The sequence below is a fragment of the Gopherus evgoodei genome, chromosome 18 (assembly GCF_007399415.2).
Source record: "Gopherus evgoodei ecotype Sinaloan lineage chromosome 18, rGopEvg1_v1.p, whole genome shotgun sequence".
Taxonomy (NCBI): Eukaryota; Metazoa; Chordata; order Testudines; family Testudinidae; genus Gopherus; species Gopherus evgoodei.
Window position 1 is genome coordinate 4,585,406 of NC_044339.1, and position 24,259 is coordinate 4,609,664.

A 24,259-nucleotide genomic window follows, 5' to 3' on the forward strand; every position below is an offset into this window, starting at 1 on the left:
ACATGGTACACCTGGCGGTGATGAGCCTGGTTCGACAGCTCCACCACATAGTTTGCCTCATTTAGTTGCTTGATAACCTTGAAGGGCCCTTCCCAGGCAGCCTGGAGTTTGCTTTTCCCCGCGGGGATGAGAACCATCACCTGATTCCCGGTGGCGAAGACGCGGGCCCATGCCGTGCAGTCATACCAGACCTTCTGCCTCCTCTGGGCTCGGGCCAGATTCTCCCTAGGCAGGCCCATGAGCTCGGCAAGTCTTTTCCGGAAGGTCAGGACATACTTCACCACCGACTCTCCCTCGGGAGTGGCCTTCCCCTCCCATTCATCCCTCATCAGGTCTAGGGGCCCCCTTACCCGCCTTCCATACAACAGTTCAAAAGGCGAAAACCCAGTAGATTCCTGGGGTACCTCCCTGTATGTGAACAGCAGGTGAGGTAAGTACTTGTCCCAGCCTTGCGGGTGCTGGTTCATAAATGTTTTTAGCATCATCTTTAGAGTCCCGTTGAACCTTTCCACCAGCCCATTGGATTGGGGGTGATACGCTGAGGCCCAATTGTGCCGGACCCCACATTTCTTCCACAAGGACCAGAGCAGGGCCGACATGAAGTTGGACCCCTGATCCGTTAAGTGGACTTCCGTGGGGAACCCCACCTGGCTGAAAATGGTCAGCAGTGCATCTGCTACGGTGTCTGCTTCGATAGAGGACAAGGCCACCACCTTGGGGTAGCGAGGGGTGAAATCTACCACCACCAGAATGTATTTTTTCCCCGACCGGGTCGTCTTGCTGAGAGGTCCCACTATGTCTATGGCCACCTTCTGGAAAGGTTCTTCTATGATGGGTAAAGGCCTCAAAGCCGCTTTCCCCTTGTCCCGGGCCTTTCCCACCCTCTGGCAGGGATCACAGGATTGGCAGTACTGTCGGACATGTGTAAAGATCCCAGGCCAGTAAAAGTTCTGTAGCAGCCTCTGCCTGGTGCGCCGGATTCCCTGGTGCCCTGCGAGAGGGATGTCATGGGCCAGGTACAGTAGCTTATGGCAAAACTTTTGGGGAACCACCAGCTGCCTTCTGATCCCCCATGCCTCTACTTCCCCTGGGGGAGCCCATTCTCAGTACAGGAACCTCTTCTCCTGCAGGAACCTCTCCTTGCAACCTCTCCTCATGGTCTGTACCACACTGAGGTTAGCCCGGTCCCTGGGCTTCTGCAAGGAGGGATCTTTCTGCAACTCAGTCTGGAACTCAGCAGCTGGGACAGGGAAGGGGACCTGCTCTCTCTCGCTGGCTGGGTCTGAGGCTGCAGCCTCTCTGAGCCGTGTCCCTGGGCGTTCCCTCCCCACCAGGTTAGGGTCCTGCAACTCGGATAGAGTACCCTCCCCGTTGTCAGGGAGCAGTGCCCCTCGGTGACTCTGACTACGAGTCACGACCAGGGCACCCCGGGCGTTACTTGGCCAGTCCTCGAGGTCCCCTCCCATTAACACCTCAGTGGGCAAATGTGGGTGTTCCCCCACGTCCTCGGGGCCCTCCTTGGCCCCCCACTTCAGGTGTATCCTCGCCACGGGCACCTTGAATGGGGTCCCGCCCACGCCCATCAGGGTCAGGTAGGTGTCGGGCACCATCCGATCTGAGGCCACCACCTCGAGCCGGGCCAGCGTCACCTCTGCGCCCGTGTCCCAGTAGCCAGTGACCTTCCTCCCATCTACCTCCAGGGAAACAAAGCACTCTCTCCGGAGAGGCAGCCCTGCGCCCACCCTGTAAACCAAAAACCCAGAGCCTGGAGCATCCAGCCCCCCAGAGGAGCTGATCTGGGGACCTCCTCCCTCCTTCACAGGTGGTATGCTGCCAGCCCCCCTTTCCTCTGAATATTGCCCCTCATCCGAGTGGGTCTTTACCCAGTCAACCCTCTGCGGGTTGGGTCTGCTCGGTCTGTCCCTGAGCTTGGGGCACTGGCCCCGTATGTGGCCTCGTTGGCCACAGTGATAGCAGCCCATGTCTCGTGGGTCCCCTCGAGTGGGTCGGATGGACCTGACGCTGGATGTTCCCCTTTGGTGGGGGTTCTCCACAGGGCCCCCTTTGGAAGGTCCCATGGTGACTCTCCCTTTGCGTTGAGGCAGGCCTGCTCCTTCGAGACTCCTCCCTGTTATCCCCTGCCCGACTGTCCACAAATTGGTCGGCCAGCTGACCTGCGTGCCGCGGGTTCTCCGGCTTCTGGTCCATCAACCATCGCCTCAGATCGGACTGGCACTGCTCGTACAGGTGCTCCAGTATGAATAGGTCAAGCAGGTCCTCTTTAGTTTGGGCCCCAGCTGTCCACTTGCGGGCATACCTCTGCGCCTGGTTGGCCAGTTGTAGGTATGTGACCTCACGGGTTTTACGCTAACTCCGGAACCTTTTCCGATACATCTCAGGAGTCAGCCCAAACTTGCGGAGCAGGGCCTGTTTGAACAGTTCGTAGTCCCCTGCCTCCGCCCCTTTCATTCGGCTGTACACCTCCACGGCTGTGGAGTCCAGTAAGGGGGTGAGAACTGTGATCCTGTCTGCAGGGTCAGCCCTGTGCAGCTCGCAGGCATTCTCAAAGGCCGTCAGGAAGGTATCTATGTCCTCCCCCTCCTTATGCCGGGCTGGGAAGTGCTTATCAAAGCTCTTTGTAGGCTTGGGTCCCCGCTCACTCACCGCAGCCGGGGGCCCACTGCTCATCAGCCGGTCCAGCTCCAGCTCATGCTTACGCTGGTCCTCCTTCTCCTCCAGCTCACGCTGGCGCTGGTTCTCCTCATGTTTATGCTTGTTCTCCTGCTCCTTCAATTCTTGCCTCCTTAACTCGAGCTCTTCCCGTCTCAGCTCCCTGTCATATTCCATCCTCATCCATTCCAGGGACGGGGAGCTCCGCCGGGACGATCCCCTGCTGGCCACCGGGGTCAGGGTGCCCTCGGTATTCACTGGGCTTCCCCCAACCCCTCCCCTAGATATAGGTGGGCAGGGTCTTGGGGTGTCCTCGGCAGCAGTCTGGTTCCTCCTAGCCATGTCAGGCCCCCAGGACCCATGCTGCGTTCGCTGGGCGGCTTCCCTCAGGGACCGAGCTTGGTTCACCCAAGCGATCCTTCTCCTCCAGCTGGGCAATTAGCTGTTCTTTGGTGGGCCTCCCAATGCGCAGCCCCCTCTGCTTGCACAGCTCCACCAGGTCTTTCTTAAGGTGCTTAGCATACATCTTCCTGCTGGCCACTCCATGTCCTGTGCTCTCCGATTCTCACCGGTTCCAGGGAGACCCCTCGTGCACCAGCCCTTTTTTCAGATCACCTCCTCTCTGCCAGGGTCGAGCTGCACACTCCTCCACCCCCGGGACTGCTCCTGCAATCCCCCCAGGGGACCCTGTTACTGCAAAGTCCTTTGTTCTGGTCACACACTCCCAGGGGTTAATAGCCTCCTGAAACCGTTGCTCTCTGTCTCTTCAGCTCACCTGGTCCCCGTCAATCTCCCTTCATTTTACTGCTCCCCAGTCACATACTGCGGGAAGCGCCGTCCACAGGGTATGGTAGATCCCACCGCTAACACCAGTTGTCATGGAGGGTGGGGAAGTCCGGCCCTGCACCCCTCTTCCTGGGACTCACAGTGACTCTCAGCCAGCCAGTAAAACAGAAGGTTTATTGGACAACGGGAATGCAGGTTACAGCAGAGCTTGTAGGCACAGTCAGGACCCCTCAATCGAGTCCTTCTGGGGGTTCAGGGTGTTTGGATCCCAGCTTAAGATTCCCTGAATTCCAACAACCCAGCCCAAAACCTAAACTAAAACTAACCCCCCTCCAGCCGGCCCCTTCCTTTGTCTGGCTTCCCGGCCAAAAGGTGCTGACATCCTCCCCCCTACCTGGCTCAGGTTACAGGCCTAGGTCCTGTCCCTCACCTAAAGTCCTCCCCGGCTCTCCCATCCCCCACACAGACAGTCCCTACTCCATCACGGGGGAGGGGACAGTGGCACTGAACTGGCCAGGAAGTTGAGCACTGCCCAGTGTTCAGTGGGTACTGGCCCTGTGGCTAAATGCTCAGGCTGCCTTCTGGAGAGTCCCAGAATGGGGACTGGGGTGCAAGCTCCCTCCACGGGTCACCAAGGGAAGCTATAAAGGCCACACGTAACACCCAGACCTCATCACATGCACCGGGCAGGGGGGTTTAAATATTTCACAAGGGGAAGGCCCTGCCCTGCCCTGCCCTGACTCTGCTTCCCCATTTAGATCTGTAGGGCCATGGCCCTTACCTTGTTTCCGCTTGCAGCCTCCAGCAGAGCTTGGCCACTCTGCACCAGCTGCATGGTCTCTGCTGGCACGTGGTCAGAGCACAGTGCCCTCCGTGTGGGATTCCACCATCAACCTATCGGCTCCAGCTGCACAACCCTGGGGGACCCGGTGTCACACACAGGCTGCTTCAGAGCAGAGAGGAGACAAGGCCGCACCAAAAGGGAGAGAAGCAGCAGATGCCACTGAGGATTATCCCAGGCGAATGACACAGGCAGTGTTAGCTTGAGGAGCATTGTCCATGCCCCAGCTCCGGGGCTGTGACCTGCTGCCGAATGGTGGCGTGTACCCAATGTTAGTGACACTCAAGGTGCTGACAGTTAGAGGGGAGAGGAGCAAAGGGAGATCTCGGGGTCCGGGAGGCATCCTGCTCCCTGTGGGCAGTGGAGGGGTGGCAGGGGGCAAGCAATGGAGGACGTTTGCCAATAACAGCCAATTGTTTTGGCTACAGAATCCCAGGAGGACCGTGGGAAGTTGGCTGTGGCTTTGAGCCCAGTGGGGGCAGTGAGCATGAGGCAGGGGGCTGAGGGGAGTTGATTTGAAGGCAGACCTAGAGACAAACATAACCCGCCATCCCTGTCCAGCAGTGCAGCCCAGCCCAGTCCTTGTGGCTGCATCGGGAAGGGCCTGGTAGGCTGTCACGAAGGAAGCTACAGGGCTTGGGGCGAGGAATTTAGAATGATGGGTGGTGACGATGAACCATCCCTGCTCTGCAGCCAGTCCTGTCTCCTAAGGAAAGGGGGATGCTCCATCCATTTCAAGGGGAGCTAGTTGTGAACAAATCGAGGCAGCCCAGCCCTGCTGTGAGCCTAGCAGAAGGTGGATGCCCAGGATGTCAGAAAGACAGAGAACACGGCTGGCGTTTGTCAGACCTCATGCTCCAGGCGTGGGCTAGTTGCCGATAGGAGTCAGACAGGACCATAGGCACTGACTTACTCAGATCCCGGGGGGCACTCAACTGCTGCTCCACCCCTGGCCCTGCCCCCACTTCACCCTTTCCTCCAAGCCCCCTCCCCTGCCTCACCTCTTCCCACCCCTCCTTCCATCTCTTCCTGCCCCTGTTCTTCCCCCCAGCGCCTCCCGCACGCTGCTGAACAGCTGATCGTGGCAGGCGAGAGGCAGTGGGAAGGGAGGGGTGAGGAGCTGATCCATGGGGCTGCTGGTGGGTGCTGAGCACCCACTTTTTTTTTTTCGTGGGTGCTCCTGCCCCAGAGCACCTATGGAGTCAGCACCTATGGACAGGACTATTCCACCCATGGGCAGCCTTGCATGCTTGGACAGGTGCATTATGGGGCTCTTTCCTCCAAAGCATTGGGTGTTGGGCACTGCGAGAGTCTGAATTCCAGCCTTGATGGCACCAGCTTCTTTGAGCCCATGGGCTGGCAAGCCCCCAGCTGCCGTGTGGTGAACCTAGGTGCCTTCCTCTTTGCTACAGAATGGTGAGGCTCAGTTTCTGATTGCCCCAGACAGTTAGAAGAAAGGGATCCTCTGGTCATCCAGGGTTTGAATCCCAAAATGACCATGTAGGAGCTTCCCAGGAGCTCTGTCCTTTTAAGGGTTAGCTGCTTCGATGCAAACTGTGATTTTGTTACTCATGTAAGTAGTTCCTTCCACTTCACTGGGGCTACTTGAGTGAGTAGAGGAGTCACAGGTTTGCCCTTTGTGAGCTACAGTGAGAGCAGGCAGGGGGCACAGTGCATGTTGAACAGACTGGCTGCAGTCTCCCGTCCCCAGAGGTGAGTTGTCAGTTCCTACCCTGGCAGTTCAGATCCCCTGGCAGAGCTGGCAGGGAGACGTGGCCACTTTTGGCTGCTATCCCACTGCATTCTTCACCGTGCCTGCCCACCACCACCTTATCCCTTGGCCTCCGGACCAGCCAGTGCCTGCATCTCCCTGGTATGTTCTTCCCTTTGTCTCCAGCCCGAGGTTGTGCTGTTAATCCTGACCCCAAGAGCACAGCCGTCTCTGCATGCTGGTAATTGAAAATGTCAGAATTCCCTGCTGACCAGCTCATAATAAAAGAGATTCCCAGTCTGGTAAGCTGACACTCCAGGGACTGCGATCTGTCAGAGGGGCTGGAAAGCGCCCAGCTGTTTACCCCTTCATTTCCATGGTTAATTTCAAAGAGCTCTGCAGGAGAGGACGGGGCCTGGCTTTGCTCTTTCGGTCATGACCATTTTCCAGAGCAAATGTTGCCTCTGTCTGACAGGACATGAGTTGCTGGGATTAAAGTGATCAGAGATGGGGGTTAAGCTGCCTGTAACATGACCTTCCCAGCTAAGCCAGAAAGGGGAAGGAGTGCCTTTGATACGGGGCCTAGATGCAACCAACCTACTGACAAGCAAGGAGTGAAAGGTTCACCCTGCAGTCGTGGCAGCTGGGGGAGGTGGAGAACCAGTGGCAATATGGATGGATTGGAACTGGCTTGGTTGCCAATGGAGATACAGCTCATGAAAGAGAAATCAGAGGAGGACTGTGGTTTCCTCCATCGCTGGCATGTGGGCTGAAGTCTAAGGCTATGGGTAAAGTCAGTGAGCCGCCATGCAGCAGCCAGGAGACAATGAAGAGGACTCCCAGGCTGGGGTGTCTCAGGTTCTGGTTAGTTCTGTGCTGCACCCCAGAATCTACAGTGCTACGCTCATATTTCTTCCCCGGGCTGTTTCCTTGTTCTCCATGGACCCACAAAGGTAATTGTGGATCTTTGCGTCTTCCCCTAAGTGCCATGCCTATGGAGGCTCTGAATGGCCAGGGAGATTATCTAGCATGTTTCTGCAGCTGGGATGCCTACAGGCCAGAGCCCAGCCAGCCCCAGCCCTCTGGGAGTCTGACTTAGTCCTGACAAAGCAAGGCAGGTCCCTGACAGAGGGGATGGTACTGGAGACAAGCAGCTCTCTGTTACTGAAATGTGTTGGGGCCAAGGCAGTGTGAAGCCAGTGGAGAATGGGTCACGTCACAGGGTGACAGGCTCTGTATTCATCTGTCCGGGGGTGGGAGCACAAATACGTAGTCACAGACATGATATCAGGCAGTCTCATTCTCCACTATCAAGTGGATGGTAATGTGTCTGCTCACCTTTGTCCGGCTCTGTGCAAAAAGCCCTTAGCACTAACATAGACCACCAGTGGGGGAGCATGTTTCCCTGCAGGCAGGTGGCCTCTGGGTCTGTTTTTGCGGGGCTAAGTAGGCAGCAGTCCCCAAGTGGAGAGACAGCTCCCACGGGAATTCCTGCTCTCTACGTGATTAGAGGCAGGCGGCAGGGCACTCACCTGCACTTAGCTCGAGGACTCTGGCCTGCTGCTGCTGGAAAAACCCTGTCCTGCTGCCGGTAGAGTCAGGGGACAGGTTGGGGTGGGGATCACCTATGGACAGTGCAGCCACAGATAACCTCCCCTTCTGTCCCAGCCAAGCAAAGACTCTGCATATCCTGCTATTTTATGAGAGGCCCAGAGCCTGCCAGTGGGCCTCTTTTGTCTGCTTTGCCTGATGCAATTCTTCCTAGTCTGATGATTCCCTGCTGATTTTGTCAGTTTTATCATAATGAATTGCCTTAAGCATCACACAGCAGCTTCCCCAATTACCCTCATTTCCAGTACAGCCGAAATCTCTTGGCCCCAGATCACATCACAGTGTGGTGCATCTGGTGGATGTTGCAGAACTTCAGGGAGGTGGCTGAGGCTGGGGCCAGGAGGAGTTGGGTTTGGTCCTAGAGAAGCGGACGGTGGGAATCTGACAGAAAGCAGGTGGAGGGGAGGGAGAGACCGTCTTTGTATTTGGGGTTTGCACAGGGTTCTGGTCAATGACTAGGGCTCCGAGGTGCTACAGTAACACCAATTAATCAAGCGCAGTTCTCTTCCAAGTGGAGACTAAAAATGGCTCTGGGGGGCTCTTCGTTTATAGGCGCTTAATAATTTCCAGATTAAATGGGCTCAGCTTACAAGTCAAAAGATGCTTTTCCAGACTCAGCCAGGGGTCTGTGGGCCAAGCTCATGCATCATCACTAGTGAGAAAGACCATGCAGAGCAAACTGTGCTGTCCCCGACATCTGCAGCTTTGTAGTGGTTTCACACATTTTGAACATGCGGCCCCAGAGCGATAGTGTTCCTAAAAGGCTGATCCTTGGATAAACAAGCCAGGGGAATCTGAAGTAGAAGGGAGGCGGTGTTACCTCTGTTGACAGCACTGCAGAGACCATTGCTGGCTGCTGTGTCCCGTCCTGGTGCCCACACATTAAATCAAAAGCTGAATCGTTGGAAAGGGCTCAGAAAAGGGCTATGGGAATGATTCAAGTTCTGGAAATCTGCCTTATAGTGGGAGACTCATGGAGCTCAATCTAGTTAGCTAACTGGAGAACAGGTGAAGGGACAGTTTAATCTGCGGGAAAGATTGCTGAGTCTGGACTCCTTTCTCTGACCTAGAAGACAAAGGCAGAACGAGATCCAGTGGCTGGAACATGAAGTCAGAACAGTCAACACTAGAAATAATAGGCACACATTTTAACAGGGAAGATAATACTTAACCACTGGAATAACTTCCCAAGGAGCGAGTGGATTCTCCCTCACTGGGAGGCTTTAAATCAAGACCAAGTGTGTTTCTAAAAGATACGCACTAGCTCAGCCACAAGTGTTTGGGTGAGATGCAGGAGTCACTGACCTGTGTTGTTCAGGAGGTCAGACTACAGGGTTATAATGGTTCTTTCTGGCCTTCCTATGAAACCTAAGTACTCTCTCTTTCCCCTCTGTACCGGGACTCGGTGTTTCCTTTAGGATGTTGTTGCATTTTGCATTGACCTGCTTCATTTAAAAGGCATGACACACTTTCTCCTGTTTTTGAGCTTAATTTTTTTTATTATCTTCAACGGGCAAACTGAAAATATGCAACAATATACTGGACAATTAGGGAGGGAAGCCAAAAACATGCTATAGCCAGCGTGGCGACATCATAACAATACTGCTTTGCACAAGGCTCCGTTAAGCCAAATATTCGATTATAGGAACAAAAATCTCTGGAAGGACAAAGGAGGGAACGTTTGGTTGCCTGCTGTGTATGTTTCATCTGATAGAACTTCTTAGCATATGCGCAACGTGCCTTAGGGGGCACCTGACCAGGATACAAGTGCTGGATAGTGCCTGTAATTGGTTTGCCAAGAATCACATGCCTTTTCTAGTGGACCAGAGTCAGTTCAGAGTGTGTATATTGATGCTATGAAAAAATGGCCCCTTCTTACGCCACAGATTTTCTGCCTGCTTCTCTGTTCAGAGTCAGAGCTGTCTGGTGCTGCAGAGTTGATACAGGGACAGGAGGGGGGATGGAAAGGGCAACGAAAATGATTAGGGTGCTGGAGCACATGACTTCTGAGGAGAGGCTGAGAGAACTGGGATTATTTAGTCTGCAGAAGAGAAGAATGAGGGGGGATTTGATAGCTGCTTTCAACTACCTGAAAGGGGGTTCCAAAGAGGATGGATCTAGACTGTTCTCAGTGGTAGCAGATGACAGAACAAGGAGTAATGGTCTCAAGTTGCAGTGTGGGAGGTTTAGGTTGGATATTAGGAAAAACTTTTTCACTAGGAGGGTGGTGAAGCCCTGAAATAGGTTACTAGGCAGGTGGTGGAATCTCCTTCCTTAGCGGCTTTTAAGGTCAGGCTTGACAAAGCCCTGGCTGGGATGATTTAGCTGGGAATTGGTCCTGCTTTGAGCAGGGGGTTGGACTAGATACCTCCTGAGGTCCCTTCCAACCCTGATATTCTATGATTCTGTTCTAGCTTTGTCATCAGCAGAACCATTCATTCAGTTCCAGCTTCTGGGCCAAATCCTGCCCTCTGTTATACCTGTTCTGACCCCAGAGCTGTAACTGGGGGCAGCATGTGAAGGCAGTGGGGCTTCCGAGATGTAACTGAGGGTAGACTTTGCCCTACGGGATCAGCATTACTGGTCATGAAGCAAAAAGCAGAAGGGACCCAGTTTTTTCCAAGGTGACAAGGAAGGTTTCCCTCCCACTGTGGAAAGAAGGTTGTGTGTGTTTCTGTAATCCCTGCTGCCCAACATCCCTAGGGTCACCAGGAGGATCAGTTTGTCTCTCCCTGTATGTTCAGATGGGCTGAGAGACCCACCGAAAGTTACAACAGTTGTTGGGCTGGGATGTCCCAGTTGTGCCCCATCCATTGACTCTGCCCTGCACAGAACTGTCAGGAGACACTGTCCCCTTTCTAAGATTCCACAGCCTCGTGCTGAATAATTGCATCAAACACACATAATGAACAAGGAGCAGCCAAGCAAACCACGCATTAAGGAAATAAAGAAGGAATATTTCGCTCTGGAGCAGAGTGTGCACCCTGGAAAGAATAATTATGGTGCTGTTTATTTTGTCATAGGGGAAAAAGTGTCATTTTCCCTGCAGCAAAATGGCACATCCCACAGGGCCACATTCCGTTTTACAAACATATCTGAACAGCTGGCATCAGCTGGACAATGCTTTGGAAGGTGGCAGAAATATCTCAGTGCAGAGCAGAATGAAAGAACAAAGAATGTCCGCTCACTTTTTAGTTTGTTGGAGTTTTACTCTGAAACATTCCAAGCAAGACCCAAGGGAGAGAACCTGTGTAAAATGTGTTCACAAGTAACGAACTTCAGTAAATTCAGCTTAAATATTTGGGACCTTCTACTACCGGAAACTTTTTCTCTGCTGAGTTCATTGTGTAAATCCTCTGATTCTCTGCACCTGTGTTTGTCACTCAGCAGTGCCTACCCTAGCCATTGTGGACTAACACACAAAGCCCATTACCTACCGTATCCCCCAGAGCCAGATGATGTTCAGGACTAGCCTTCCCAGACCGAGTGAGGATGCTCTCTGCATTCTTGCAACTGAACTCAGGTTTTAGAATCAAAGACGTCTAGGACTGGAAGGGACCTCGAGAGGTCATCTAGTCCAGTCCCCTGCACTCGATCCCTAACAAGTATCTGTCCAGCCTGGTCTTAAAAATCTCCAATGACAGAGATTCCACAATTTTCCTAGACAATTTATTCCAATGTTTAACTACCCTGACAATTAGGAAGTGTTTTCCTAATGTATAAACCTAAACGGCCCTTGCTGCAATTTAAGCCCATCGCTTCTTGCGCTAGCCTCAGAGGTTAAAGAGAACAATTTTTCTCCCTCTTTGTAACACCTTTTATGTACATGAAAACTGTTCTCATGTCCCCTCTCAGTCTTCTCTTCTCCAGATTAAACAAACCCAATTTTTACAATCTTCCCTCATAGTTCGTTTTTCTAGACCTTTAATCATTTTTGTTGTTGTTCTCTGGACTTTCTCCAATTTGTCCCCATCTTTCCTGAAATGTGGCACCCAGAATTGGACACAATACTCCAGTTGAGGCCTAATCTGCGTGGAGTGGAGCAGAAGAATCACTTCTCGTGTCTAGCTTACAACACTCCTGCTAATACATCCCAGAATTATGTTTTCTTTTCTTGCCCCAGTGTTACACTTGTCATCCACTTTGACCCTCAGATCCCTTTCCGCAGTTCTCCTTCGTTGGCATTTCCCATTGTGTATGTATGCAATGATTGTTCCTTCCTGAGCGGAGTACTTTGCATTTGTCCTTACTGAATTTCATCCTATTTATTTCAGACCATTTTTCCACTTTGTCCAGATCATTTTGAATTTTAATCCTATGCTCCAAAGCCCTTGCAACTCCTCCGAGCTTGGTATCATCCACAGACTTTACAAGTGTACTCTCTGTGCCATTAGCTAAATCACTGATGAAGATATTGAACAGAACCAGACCCAGAACTGATCTCTGCAAGATCCCACTCATTATGCCCTTCCAGCTTAACTGTAAACCACTGATAATGGGAATGGTTTTCCACCGTATAGTAGCTCCATCTAGGTTGTATTTCCCCAGTTTGTTTATGAGAGGCTTATGCGAGACAGTATCGGTATTTTATCTTGCTGTGTCTTATTTTCCTTGCAGGAATGGCAAGGAGGCCCTGCCTAGGCTGGGGCCCATTGTGCTAGGCTTGGGCACTGTACCCAGAAGCAACAATCTGTGTCCCAGGGAGCTTCCCATCTAACTTGCCAATAGAGAGATGGAGACGGGAAGGGATATTGTCTGCATTTTGCAGATGGGAAATTGAGGTCCAGAGTGATTATCTGTGACTTGCCCATGGTCATGTGGGAAATCTGTGGCAGAGCTGAGAGCTGACATCAGATCAGGAGCTGAGGGATTCTCTGGACCCCCAGTGTAAGAGGCTCTGAATGGTTAAAAACTCACATGGCTTCGCTGTACATTGCAGCTGGCTGATACAATTACCATCCTGCTTCGTGGAGTCAGACAGCATCTGTGCACAAGATGCCCTGGTGTTTTGTAGAATTCTGTGGTTAGAAGCTTTTCCTGTGGCTAGACTCTGAAAAGCCATTCAGCTGAATGGCAGAGATGTGGCTAGGATCCTCTAAGCTGCTTTGGAAATCAGAACCCCACCTTCTAGCAGCAGGATGTGAACTCCTGATTCCCAGGTGATGGGGGTCATGCCTGGGAACAGAGACGGAGGCCACATCAGTCCATGTGCTGCTACCTCATCGGTGGGTGTTTGTGTGGAGACAAATGTTTGCAGCATTGTTCCATGCAGCTCTGTTCTCTCCAAGAACAAGTGTCCCCCCTTGTGGTTCCTGTCAAGGGGGCAATGATGGGGGTTCCCCTCCTCCCTGCAGGACATGCCTGCGCCTGGCTCTCCTTCCAGGAGTGGATGGGAATGTTTGTTTCACAGCTACAGCAAGATCACTCATGTTACCCTCAAGTGCCTTTCCTGTGAGTTGAGCTGCTTCGTGAGCTCCATTGAGGAAAACATCTTGCAGGTGTTTTCCCCTGCATAGGATGAAACCCCACCTGTGCAGAAGGTAGCACAAAAAGGACCAGGTGTTACTAAAGTGTGAGTGGCACGTAAGTGGTGCTTTGGTCTTGTGCATAAAGGGATTTCCCCCGTCCACAGCCCTGGCTGTCACAAGCCCCAGCACCTTTGCTGAAGCACTGTCAGACTTTCGTAGCATTTGCATTGTCATTTGGAAATGGTTCTGAAATGTGTGGCCTCCAGATCAGTTTTGAGACCCTCCCTGGCCCTCTGTCCTGCGCTAGAATGTGACAGGTTCACTGAGGACACAGCTCTCTCGGGCTTGGGTTTGTTAATCACGGAACAACTTACTCAGAGGTGGCTTCTGCTGATTTCTTTACTTACTATATCAACATGGTGGTCAAAGAGCAGGGGAGATAGTTACTAGCCACGAAGTCGTTTGTGTGACCCCGGCGCCTGCTGAGTGGGGTTATCAAAAGTGTTCAGCCTTGGCATAACTCTGTAAGCTTCCAGTGCCATCACTGGGAGCAGAGTGAGAGCAGCGTTGCGCATCTGCTAGCCTGCTCCTGGTACTGTAGGAATGCAGGGCTCCGTTAGGCCCATTAGCAGATGTAAATGCTCCCGTTGCTTTTCTAGCTGCTTTTATTCTGGGCCAAACTCTCCCCGTCACCGCTTCCTCTTCAGAGCAGCTTGCATGAAAATCAAGCGTTCTCCACATCTCAGGGTGAGGGAGGCTGCGAGATGGCACTCACGGGGCATGTTTCTTTTACAGTCCCCTGGATTATTGCACGTGGTGCAGAACACACCACCAGCAGCCATACTTTCATAAAGCAGAGACTGGCATGTGACAGAGATATTGTACAAGGTGTTCCTTCACTTACTGACCTGCAAGATTCAATCATTGATGAGAGCTTAGTTTGCAAAGGTCCTGAACACATAAGAGGCAGCATGCATTGGTGGTTCTGGGCCCGGCATGGGAACAAAGTCTTCTCTGTCTGCCTTGCTCTCCTAGGTATGGACACAAGGAAGAAAGAGTAGCAGAATACAGACCCCGGACTTCAGAAAAGCAGACTTTGACTCCCTCAGGGAACTGATGGGCAGGATCCCCTGGGAAAATAACATGAGGGGGAAAAGAGACCAGGAGAGTTGGCTGTATTTTAAAGAATCCTTATTGAGGTTGCAGGAAAAAAACCATCCTGATGTATAGGAAGAATAGTAAATATGGCCGGCAACCAGTTTGACTTAACAGTGAAATCCTTGCTGATCTTAAATGCAAAAAAGAAGCTTACAAGAAGTGGAAGATTGGACAAATGACCAAGGAGGAGTATAAAAATATTGCTCAAGCATGCAGGAATGAAATCAGGAAGGCCAAATCACACTTGGAGTTGCAGCTAGCAAGAGATGTTAAGAGTAACAAGAAGAGTTTCTTCAGGTACGTTAGCAAAGAGAAGAAAGTCAAGGAAAGTGTGGGCCCCTTACTGAATGAGGGAAGCAACCTAGTGACAGAGGATGTAGAAAAAGCTAATGTACTCAATGATTTTTTTTGCCTCTGTCTTCACAAACAAGGTCAGCTCCCAGACTGCTGCACTGGGCAGCACAGTATGGGGAGGAGGTGACCAGCCCTCTGTGGAGAAAGAAGTGGATAGTGAAGCACTGGAATGGGTTCCTTAGGGAGGTGGTGGAATCTCTTTCCTTAGAGGTTTTTAAGGTCAGGCTTGTCAAAACCCTGGCAGAGATGATTAAATTGGTGTTGGTCCTGCTTTGAGCAGGGGGTTGGACTAGATACCTCCTGAGGTCCCTTCCAACACTGATATTCTATGATTCTGTGATCCCCTCTGTGAGGTCTCTCAGGCGGGTGTGCAGAGACAACTCTTCTTGGGAAAGGATTCATCCACTTCTGCCCACCAAGAAGGAAGCACAACCAGGAGATTGTTCTTTTTTTCTGGGTGGGGGGCTTGTGCCCATTCTCCTAAGCTCCCATCTGCTCCCACTGCTCTCAGCCTGAGAGAGCCCTGGCACAGACCAGCTGGCTCCAGCGCATGCCCCATCCTCTTCCCTTGGCCCTGCCTCAGCGATCCATGGCTTGGGCACACCCACATCTCTCTGGCCTTTTTCTGCAGCAAGGGAAACCCAATGTGAATCTCACACTTGTCACTGAGATTGTTGGTTTTCCTAAAATACATGACAGTGGTGAAAATAATCAGCTGTCGTAACAATGGAGTAACAGCCAGGGTTAGAAATATCATCCCTTCATTCAAATGATATCACGTCTCTAGCCTGCACTTTGCAATGGTTGGCCCTAGTCCTGCAAGAGGATTGCAGTCAGTGGGACTTTGTGTGGGGCACGGGCCCCGCAGGATTGGGACTGACAGAGTGGGAGACTGCACCACGTGGATGGGACAGCAATGAGTGATGGTACGAAACCTAGAGGGGAGTAAGGGAGCCATGAGGAGAATGGACTGGGAGGAGTGCAGAGAACCAGGCACATGACCTGAAATAATAAGGATGAGGCGCTCTGGTTTGCCATGACAAGAGACAGGAATCCAATGAAGGGCGCCAGGGTTGGAGCAGAGGGAGAGAAGGTAACTTTAGCAGCTGTGAGTTGGCTAGTGGATGAGAACTTGCTCTCCCATCGGCAGTCTCCATTCCCTACCCTCATCGTGTTTCTGAGGGAGCACTGGCTGGCAGTGACACCAGCAGAGGGAGATCTCTGAGACCGCCGTAGATCTCAGAGTGCTTTGCCAGTGCCGGCCTGTGTCATTATGCCTGTTTCACAGATGGGTATACTGAGGCACAGGGCAGGGATGTGACACAGCAACTTACTGGTCTCCTGTCTCCCATGCCTGGCCCCTAAGCACCAGTGTGTGCTGGAGACAAACCCATCATGAATGTTGCAAAATAGTAAATGAAGAAAATCAACTGAAAAACCAGGATAATGCATCATGAAAGTGTACTTTGTTCATTTATTTTTACAACTAGAGCTTCAATTTAATTATTTATGATTCTACTTTGTTATGTTCTGTAGCCAAGCTGGTCAAAGTAACAAAGTCTTAGAAACAGCCTGTTACTGGAGACCTGGGGGCAGCAGTCTGTCGTGAAGTCTTTGTGGAGGTGCGGTGAGAGCCCTGGGAATTTTGCACAGGGGACGAGTGAGGTGCTCTGCGCCTCGTGTGTTGGGGCACACCTAGCTGCTCTCTAATGCCCTTTCTCAGGATTGTTTAGTGAGTTGCTTTTACATCACAACATATTTAAAAGACTGGGCCAAGTAAAAGCCCCTTTGAATGTGAGTCTGTGAGAGATAGTGATGGGGGTGTGATGGGATCTCTGGGGTACAACCTGGAACTGGGGTACTGCTGTGCCCCCTTAGCTTTCCAGCCTGGGCTGTCTCTCACAATGTTTTGCTAGTGACAATCAACAAACCTCTCCAAGCACTGTTACCACTCAGCACAACAGCATTTGGAGCCCCACACCCAGCTGGATTGCATGAACGCTCCCTGAGCCACTCACAAATCACACAGGGAAAGGCACCAGCCAGTTTCCCCAGCTCCACAGGCTTGCACCCCAGACCAGTGAAGGTTTATTACCCAGTCCGCCCCTCCCTCAGTGTGGAGAGGACACGCACCAGCCTTTGTAACTGAGCTGAGATTTCCCAAGCACTTCAGCCAAACATACTGTTTTGGGTAAAATAGAAAACAGGTTTAGCAACTACAGAAAGATCTATTTGAGTGAGTGTAAGTGGGAGGCTTAAAAGTTCAGAGCTAGTTACCAAAGAAAATAAAAGGTAGGCGCACAGTCCAAATCTTAAACCTTGTTACACTGGACAGTATTTAGATCAAGCAGTTTGCTCACCCCCTGGATGTTACAGTTCTTAATACACTGGCTTCTCCCTTGAGCCTGGACCAGTCTCCTCAGTCGAAGTCTTTTGTCTTTTCAGCATTCTTATTGCTTCCAGCATAGATGGGAGAGGAGAAAGATAAAAGCATGATGCCCTTGTCCTCTGTTTTATAATCTTAGTCCATGCTCCTAGAAGACACTTACCCAGACATGCCCTGGTGGCTTTGCTGAGTCACAGTGTTGAGCAGTTCCCCCGGTGTGGTCTCGTGCAGCTGAGTCATAGAACTGAGAAGTCCCCATTGTGTGGTGCTTGTGCAAATGTCATTGCGTTGTAAACCCCTTGATTACACCTCCCCTGCTGATTATTGGTGGATTAATGTCCCCCTGGGAGAATGTCAAATGTACAGCGTATGTCAGTAACAACCACACAGCAAAGTCTCATAACTGGGTACACACTGATGCTATATGGGTTTCACCTTTCATGTGATATCTTACCTGGCCTGCTTTGTATGAAATATCACAACCATCTAGGAATGATGAATATGGGGGCTACAGGGTGCTATTTTGAGGTACAGTGTGTCACAGAGGGTGTTACCTCATTACCTTTTCTGAGGATTCAAAGCCTGGTGCTGCAGATGTGAGGAGCTCATTCTCTTGGCCATTCTCACTGGATCTCTCTCTCCCTGGCCCTGACGTAGCACTAGGATTATGCTTAATTTACATCAGTGTGAGAGCAGAATCCAGCCTCGTGTCCAAGGTGCCTGTTGGGAGGGGTAGCAGCACCGGGCTGTGAGTGAAGAGGAATGCATTAGTCTGCCTCTGCTTTACTTGGGGGCGCAGCCCCAGGTGCCAGAGAATCTCACATGACCGTGGAAATGGGGTAAAAATCTGTAGCTGCATCATTCTAGCAGGCTACACGTCGAGCCGTGTTGGCAATCAAGGGCAATCTCACTGTGACCAGCTGGTGGGCCAGTCTGAGCCATCGCTGGAGGGAACCATCGGGTGCAGGAGAACTAGTGGCGTCTGCATGTGTGTCATTTCCAGGAGGATTGTGATGAGGCGCAAGAGTCACTGTTATACATGTGTCCGGTCAGTTTGCACTTTATGCTGAGGCTGATGGAGAACCTCGCACTCGCAGCTGCTGCCTGCAGACCCAGCGCACTGAGAGCAGAGGGGAGATTTGCACTTCCAGTGTGTCCCTGCGCCCCAGGCATGACGATTATTGGGGCTGGAATTGCATGTTCTTGATTCAATGGCTTCTTTGCTGGGAGACACGGCAGGTTTTGCTCAAACAAGAGTTCATTTTGCTTGAGAATTAGGGCCTGTTTCACTTGAAAATAATCCAGATCCCCACCTGAAATATTGTGCTGAACTGCTCCAAATTTCAAACTCTTAGCAAAATGCAGAAGTCTCAAGGCCTGACTAACTTTTCATGTTCCTAGGAATATTTTGCCCTCCTCTCAGACTCTAGGAATTGCCAGGGGCTGGCCCCAGTAGCTGTACAGACCAGTGGGCAGTGCTGGAACTAAAAGCGATGACTACGACAGAGTAATGTTACTGACCTGCCCGCTCGAGGGTCAAGTGCCATCTGCTCCGTGCAGTTGACTTACAGTTCTTTCTTCTCCGTCTCTTCCAGCCCCGTCTGCTGTATCCATCATGCACCAGGTCAGCCGGACGGTGGACAGCATTACCTTATCCTGGTCTCAGCCTGACCAGCCCAACGGAGTCATCCTGGATTATGAGCTGCAATTCTTTGAGAAGGTATCAGCAGAGCCTGGGGCTGCTCACTGTTAATGTGGACATGGGGAGAGGTGGCGCAGACCTTTTGCCATCCTTGGTGCAGATGCTTTGGGGTACTGACCATCACAGCCAGAGATGGCATGTGCCCCGGGGGCATGTGGTGGCACAGCAGGTGTCAGATGCAGTTGAAGAGAATATTATTAGCCCTTTGGATCCCAGGGAATGAATGTGTAGGGCAGGACACACTGTAGTCTCCATGCAGCTAGCTCTGCTTGGGCGATCTAGCTGGGTTTGAAAGGGAATGAGGAGTCGCTGAGGAGGAGTTCTTGAGGCCGTGAGAGGAGTGTCCCAACCTTCAGTAATCAAGAGCTAGCGGTTGTCAGCGCCATTGCAGGCTGGCCTTTCCCTCCAGTTTTCTAAAGGAGAGGTCCCAGGTGGCTTCTTCATGGAGCAGGAACTGTGCTGGCTGGAACCTCACAAATTGATACACTGGTATGTTGGGGCTAAATTCCTGCTTGCTGGAACTCCATAGAGTCAATGTTTTTACACCAGGCATGAATTTAGCCTCCAGTGCCAGTCCTAAGGGCTTCTCTGCATGACCACTGTTTGCACCAGTGCAGCCTCCAGTGTGCATGTGTTGCACTGGCAAAAGCTGGGCTTGCACTCTCCAGTGTATACGCATTGTACAAGTGCGAAGCTGGGCTTGCACTTCACAGTGTATACCCGTTGTACAAGTGCGAAGCTAGGCTGGCGCTCCCCGGTGTATACCCGTTGTACAAGTGCGAAGCTGGGCTGGCGCTCCCCGGTGTATACCCGTTGTACAAGTACGAAGCTGGGCTGGCGCTTCCCGGTGTATACCCGTTGTACAAGTGCGAAGCTGGGCTGGCGCTCCCCGGTGTATACCCGTTGTACAAGTGCGAAGCTGGGCTGGCGCTCCCCGGTGTATACCCGTTGTACAAGTGCGAAGCTGGGCTGGCGCTCCCCGGTGTATACCCGTTGTACAAGTGCGAAGCTGGGCTGGCGCTCCCCGGTGTATACCCGTTGTACAAGTGCGAAGCTGGGCTGGCGCTCCCCGGTGTATACCCGTTGTACAAGTGCGAAGCTGGGCTTGCGCTCCCCAGTGTGTATGTGTTGTTCCTGTAGGAAACTGGTCTTGCACTCCCCCGTGTGACTTAGCCAGGGATAGAACTGTGATAAGTGGTGCTGGTGCACGCTCCGCTTTACACAAGTGCAGTGCATCTGTGCTGGGGGTCTGCACTGATACAGCTACCCCAGTGCAATGCCCTATGGGACGGGAGCTGATGTGAGAGGTTGGAAGAGATCCAGGTGGAATGACCTTTCTGAGTGAGAATCCATCCCTCTCCAAAACACGCCCCATTCCAGGTGCCACCAGCCCAGCCAGAGAAGCGAAGAGGGATTCTGTGCTGTTCAGTGGAACTCACCCTGCACAACAGGAGGAAGTTTACAGGCCAGGACTGTAACTTCCTTTGCATGGTGGGGAGGTGTCTGACGGGCTGGCTTTGTGCTGCCAAGGTCTGCCGGGCTGGGGGTCTGACCGGAGTGCAAGGTCTCAGGAGAAGGCCCAGCTTCAGTGAGTGGTGCTGAGGCTTTAGCAGGATGGACTCCACTGGGAGCAGGAAGTGGGGGGCAGGAGGCTTTTCCTCCCAAGAGCACATTTCTGCCGCAAACTACACATTAAAAAATAAACGCAAAAAATCCCCACCTAATTAAAACACTTTTTATGATTTAAATGAAACAGAAAATATTTTCCCAGCAGCTGCCTGAGGAAATGATTAATCCCCGTTGCTCCCTGCCCGTGACCTATTTTCTCAGCACCAGGAGCCAGAGGGAGGTGGGGAGGGGAGAGCCGCTTTATAAGCTGTAAAATAGGTCCTGACCTATATTGCATAAATCAGAGCCATTTACTTGATCCCTGGAAGTGATCCCAGAGAACATAGCAAGTTGGATGGGGAGATAACCAGACAGATCCAGAGAGGGGTACCAGCCCAGAGACACTCTAAGCAGCAACAGAAGATTTTGGGGCATTTATTCACTTTCTCTCTCTCTCGGTGGGGGTGTAAATGCAGGAGACTGGTCTGTAAAGCCAAAGCTGTGACCTTTGCCCCTGTCCGCTGGGCTGTGGCTGGCTGCTGGAGGAGACTGCTCTCCTCCTTGCTCTGAGAGATTATTGCATAAGAGGCCTGGGTGGCAAATGGCCCGGATAATGCCAAGATGTAATGATTCGTACAGCTTAGAGTGCAAATGGCGTTGGGGCTCTGCAGAGGAGCCTGGGCTGGAATTTGGTGCCGTGTTAGCTGCAGGGCCACCCAAAGGATTCAGGGGGTCTGGGGCAGGGCTGGGTCTTCAATGGCAATTCAGCAGTGGGTTCCTCTCAGAGGGAAGGACCTGCCGCCGAATTGCCGCCAAAGAATGAAGCGGCAGCGGTAGATCAGCCTAAATGCTGCCGATTGCAGCTTTTTTTTTTCCCCCGCCGCCACTTGCGGCCCTTGTACTCACTGGGCGGCACTCTGAGGCTTCGGCAGCACTTTAGCGACGGGTCCTTCACTCCCTCTGAGTCTTCCATTGCACTGAAGGACCCGCCACTGAAGACCCGGAGCGAGTGAAGGGCCCGCCGCCGAAGTGCTGCTGAAAACCTGGAGCGACTTGCAGGCCCTCTGCAGCGCCCGGGGCCTGGGGCAAATTGCCCCACTTTCCCCTCCCCCCCGGGCGGTCCTGGTTAGTAATGGGTAGAAGGGAATATTCTAACCCCGGCCCCCTTTGGCTTGCAGAGGGAGGGGCTGGTGCCGATGCTACAGTGACACTTTGGGGTTGTTTTGACATTTGGACGAGTTGGTCCTTTTCCTGGCCACTGTCAGCTCTCCACCCTCCAGAAGGTGAGAATGAGCGACAGGGGAGGGATCACTTGATGATTCCCTGTTCTGTTGATTCCCTGTGAGGCACCTGGCATTGGCCACTGTTGGAAGACAGGAGACTGGGCTAGATGGACCTTTGGTCTGACCCAGTACAGCCGTTCTTATGATCTTATGTTCACCTTGCTCTGTTTCGTCCCCAAAACTGAAAAAAGTCGATCTGGTTTTCATTGTGAGATGACTTTTCATTTTGAAATTGATTTTATTTTAAATTCCAGTGCAGTACAAAATGACAATTTCACAATTGGAATGAAACACTTGGATTTTATCACAGCACAGTGTTTTCAATTGACCCCAAAAAAGGTTTGTTTTTTCCTAAATTTAGTTTCAGAGAAAATTTTAAATGTTGTTGGTTTTGTTCCAGTTTGGAATGAAACCAGTTTCAGAATGTCAGTATTTCCTGCAGAGCAGAAATTCCGAGCTTCAGATAGCTCCCGTTGTCATTAAAACCATCATGTGGGTCCAAACTATGATTTTCATCCCTCGTAACTAGGCCAGACCCAGAAAAACACCTTTGCTCCCTAAGGGATCTCGCCTTGCTAGATTTCAGCTCCCGACCCCAAGCAGCTGTTTAAAAGTGGCAACTTTGTTCTCATCATGGAAAAAGTGTGCTTGCTCTGCTTGAAAATCCAGAACTGTTTTTGCTCAAAGTTTCCAAACAAATTCACTCCTGGGTAGTAACCAGCCCTGGAGAATTTCAGCCCCAAAGGTTGTGCACACCTGTAAAATGGGGGTTTCCAGTGGAAAAGCTTAGGGCCCCTTAATAGACAGACTCTGGACTCCATAGGGAGTTAAGAGAAGCAGAGACCAGAAAGCCTTTCTCCAAGCCAGGCTGGCGTTAGGTGCAGGTTCTTTTGCATTTCCTGTGAGTGTCACACAGGGAAAGGACAAAGAATAATGGAAGAACAGTTGGGCTTTTCAGAAAGACGCCAGCCTAGCAGTTGTTTGGCGACCAGTTGTCAGCCCTGTACAGACACTTCTGGAGGTGTGTCTGCGCTGCCCTCAGGGGATGTGATTGCAGCTCTCCCAGCTAGCTGTAATCCAGCTGGCACGGGCAGCAAAGCAGTGAAGCCCAGGCTAGCTGCACAAGTAATTCTCAGGGGTCCAGGAGGGCTCGTCCATCCCCTATTGCAGCCTATGCTGCTGTGGCTTCACTGCTGGCACAATTAAAACTAGCCCAGCTTTGCCTGCCCAAGCAGCACTCGCACACTGGTACTGCAGTGCCGTCATACCGTGTGTCAGCGGTGCACATGTATTGGTAAAACCAGGCTGCAGGATGGGACGCTGGGCCCAGGGCTGTGAAAGCAGAAGTGCAATCCGTTTGTTCACTGGAAGGACCAGGGAGCTCTGCTGTATGTTCACATACTAATCCCAACATCCCCAGGGCTGATGAAGTCCAGTCTTGGGGAGTAGTGGGGCCTGCCCAAGCTGTGACACATGAGGCTTGTTGAGAACCACGTCTCCCCTAAGGCAAGGCCAGGAAAGAACCGGGGAGGCATTTCTAGGTCATTCCATGTTACCTGGGCAGCTCTGGAGCTGGGCTGGGCTGGAGAAAACAGTGTAAACTCATGAAGTGCTCGTTGCAAAAGGCGATGGACAGAACACTGACCTTGGGCTGGTTCCAGCCCCCATTGTGTTGGGGGGTGGAGGTGAGGGGGACCTAGATCCCGCCTGCGATTCCATGGTGCTGCCCACGTTTCAAAGCCTGCAACATTGGACAGGGAGGACACTGCCCTAGGTAATGGCCTAGCTGGCCCTGCTTGGGGACGGTCCTCTGGAGCTGACGATTCTTCCTTACTTGTCTGCTGGACTGATTCCTCCCAGGAAGAATGTTCTTCATCCCCTACCGAGTGAGCTGGTCTAGCCCCTCGTTGCAGCTGCCAGTCCCGCCCACAGATGGTTAGTAACCCCACCCTCTGTGCAGCGCAGAGCCCCGAAATGCCTGAAGGCAACGCTGGCCTGGCCAATGGAAAGCAGGTTCAAGAGAGAGGGTTTTGCCTCTGGACAGGAGGTCTGATGCCCTTTCCCTGCAGACCAGGTGCTGTTGAGGCTGTGAGCGGCTTCTGCCCAGCACCCAGATGTCTTGCATGAGGCGCCCAGAGCACCGGATTAAATAGTGCCGTAAAGCAGCTCGCAGGCTGGTTGGCTGCTCCATTTCCTGAAGGGGCAGATTAACCTGACACGTGCAACATTTGCATTTGGCCCTCGCTGATCAAAGGGACCTGCCTCTCCGCCCGCACGTAACCCCCAAACGAGTCCCAGTGCCACAGTGGAACAGAGGAGAAGCGCATACTCGTGGAGATTAGCACACCTCTCACAATGCCCTAACAGCCCAGTTACCCCAGGATACCCACTGCACTGGTCGTGCATCTACTGGGAGTGGAAAGGTTCAGAATTACAGCCCTCAAAACTCCATTAGCAACAGCACGTTCATGGAGATCCCTGCCCGGGTTATAACAGCCCGTGCCGTGTTGGAAGATTGTTACCAGGTCCCCACTTAATCTTCCTTTCTCAGGACTAGACAAGCCCAGAAGCTTTCCTCATAGGCCTGGCTTCTAAACCTGGTCCATATCTGCCTTAAAATGTGGTGCCCAGAACTGGACACAGGACTCCAGCTGAGGCCTCACCAGTGCTGACTAGAGTGG

General features: G+C 52.1%; 1 protein-coding gene across 4 annotated transcripts in view; it reads left to right on the forward strand.

The window, feature by feature from the left end:
- The window catches only part of EPHB2 (EPH receptor B2), a 252,580-nt gene that overhangs the window by 192,923 nt on the left and 35,398 nt on the right, over positions 1-24,259 (forward strand). For all 4 annotated transcript variants that reach the window (XM_030537589.1, XM_030537591.1, XM_030537590.1 and 1 more), the window contains exon 6: positions 18,581-18,705. In XM_030537589.1, the coding sequence (XP_030393449.1) occupies positions 18,581-18,705 (125 nt within the window). The remainder of the gene's footprint in view (positions 1-18,580; positions 18,706-24,259) is intronic.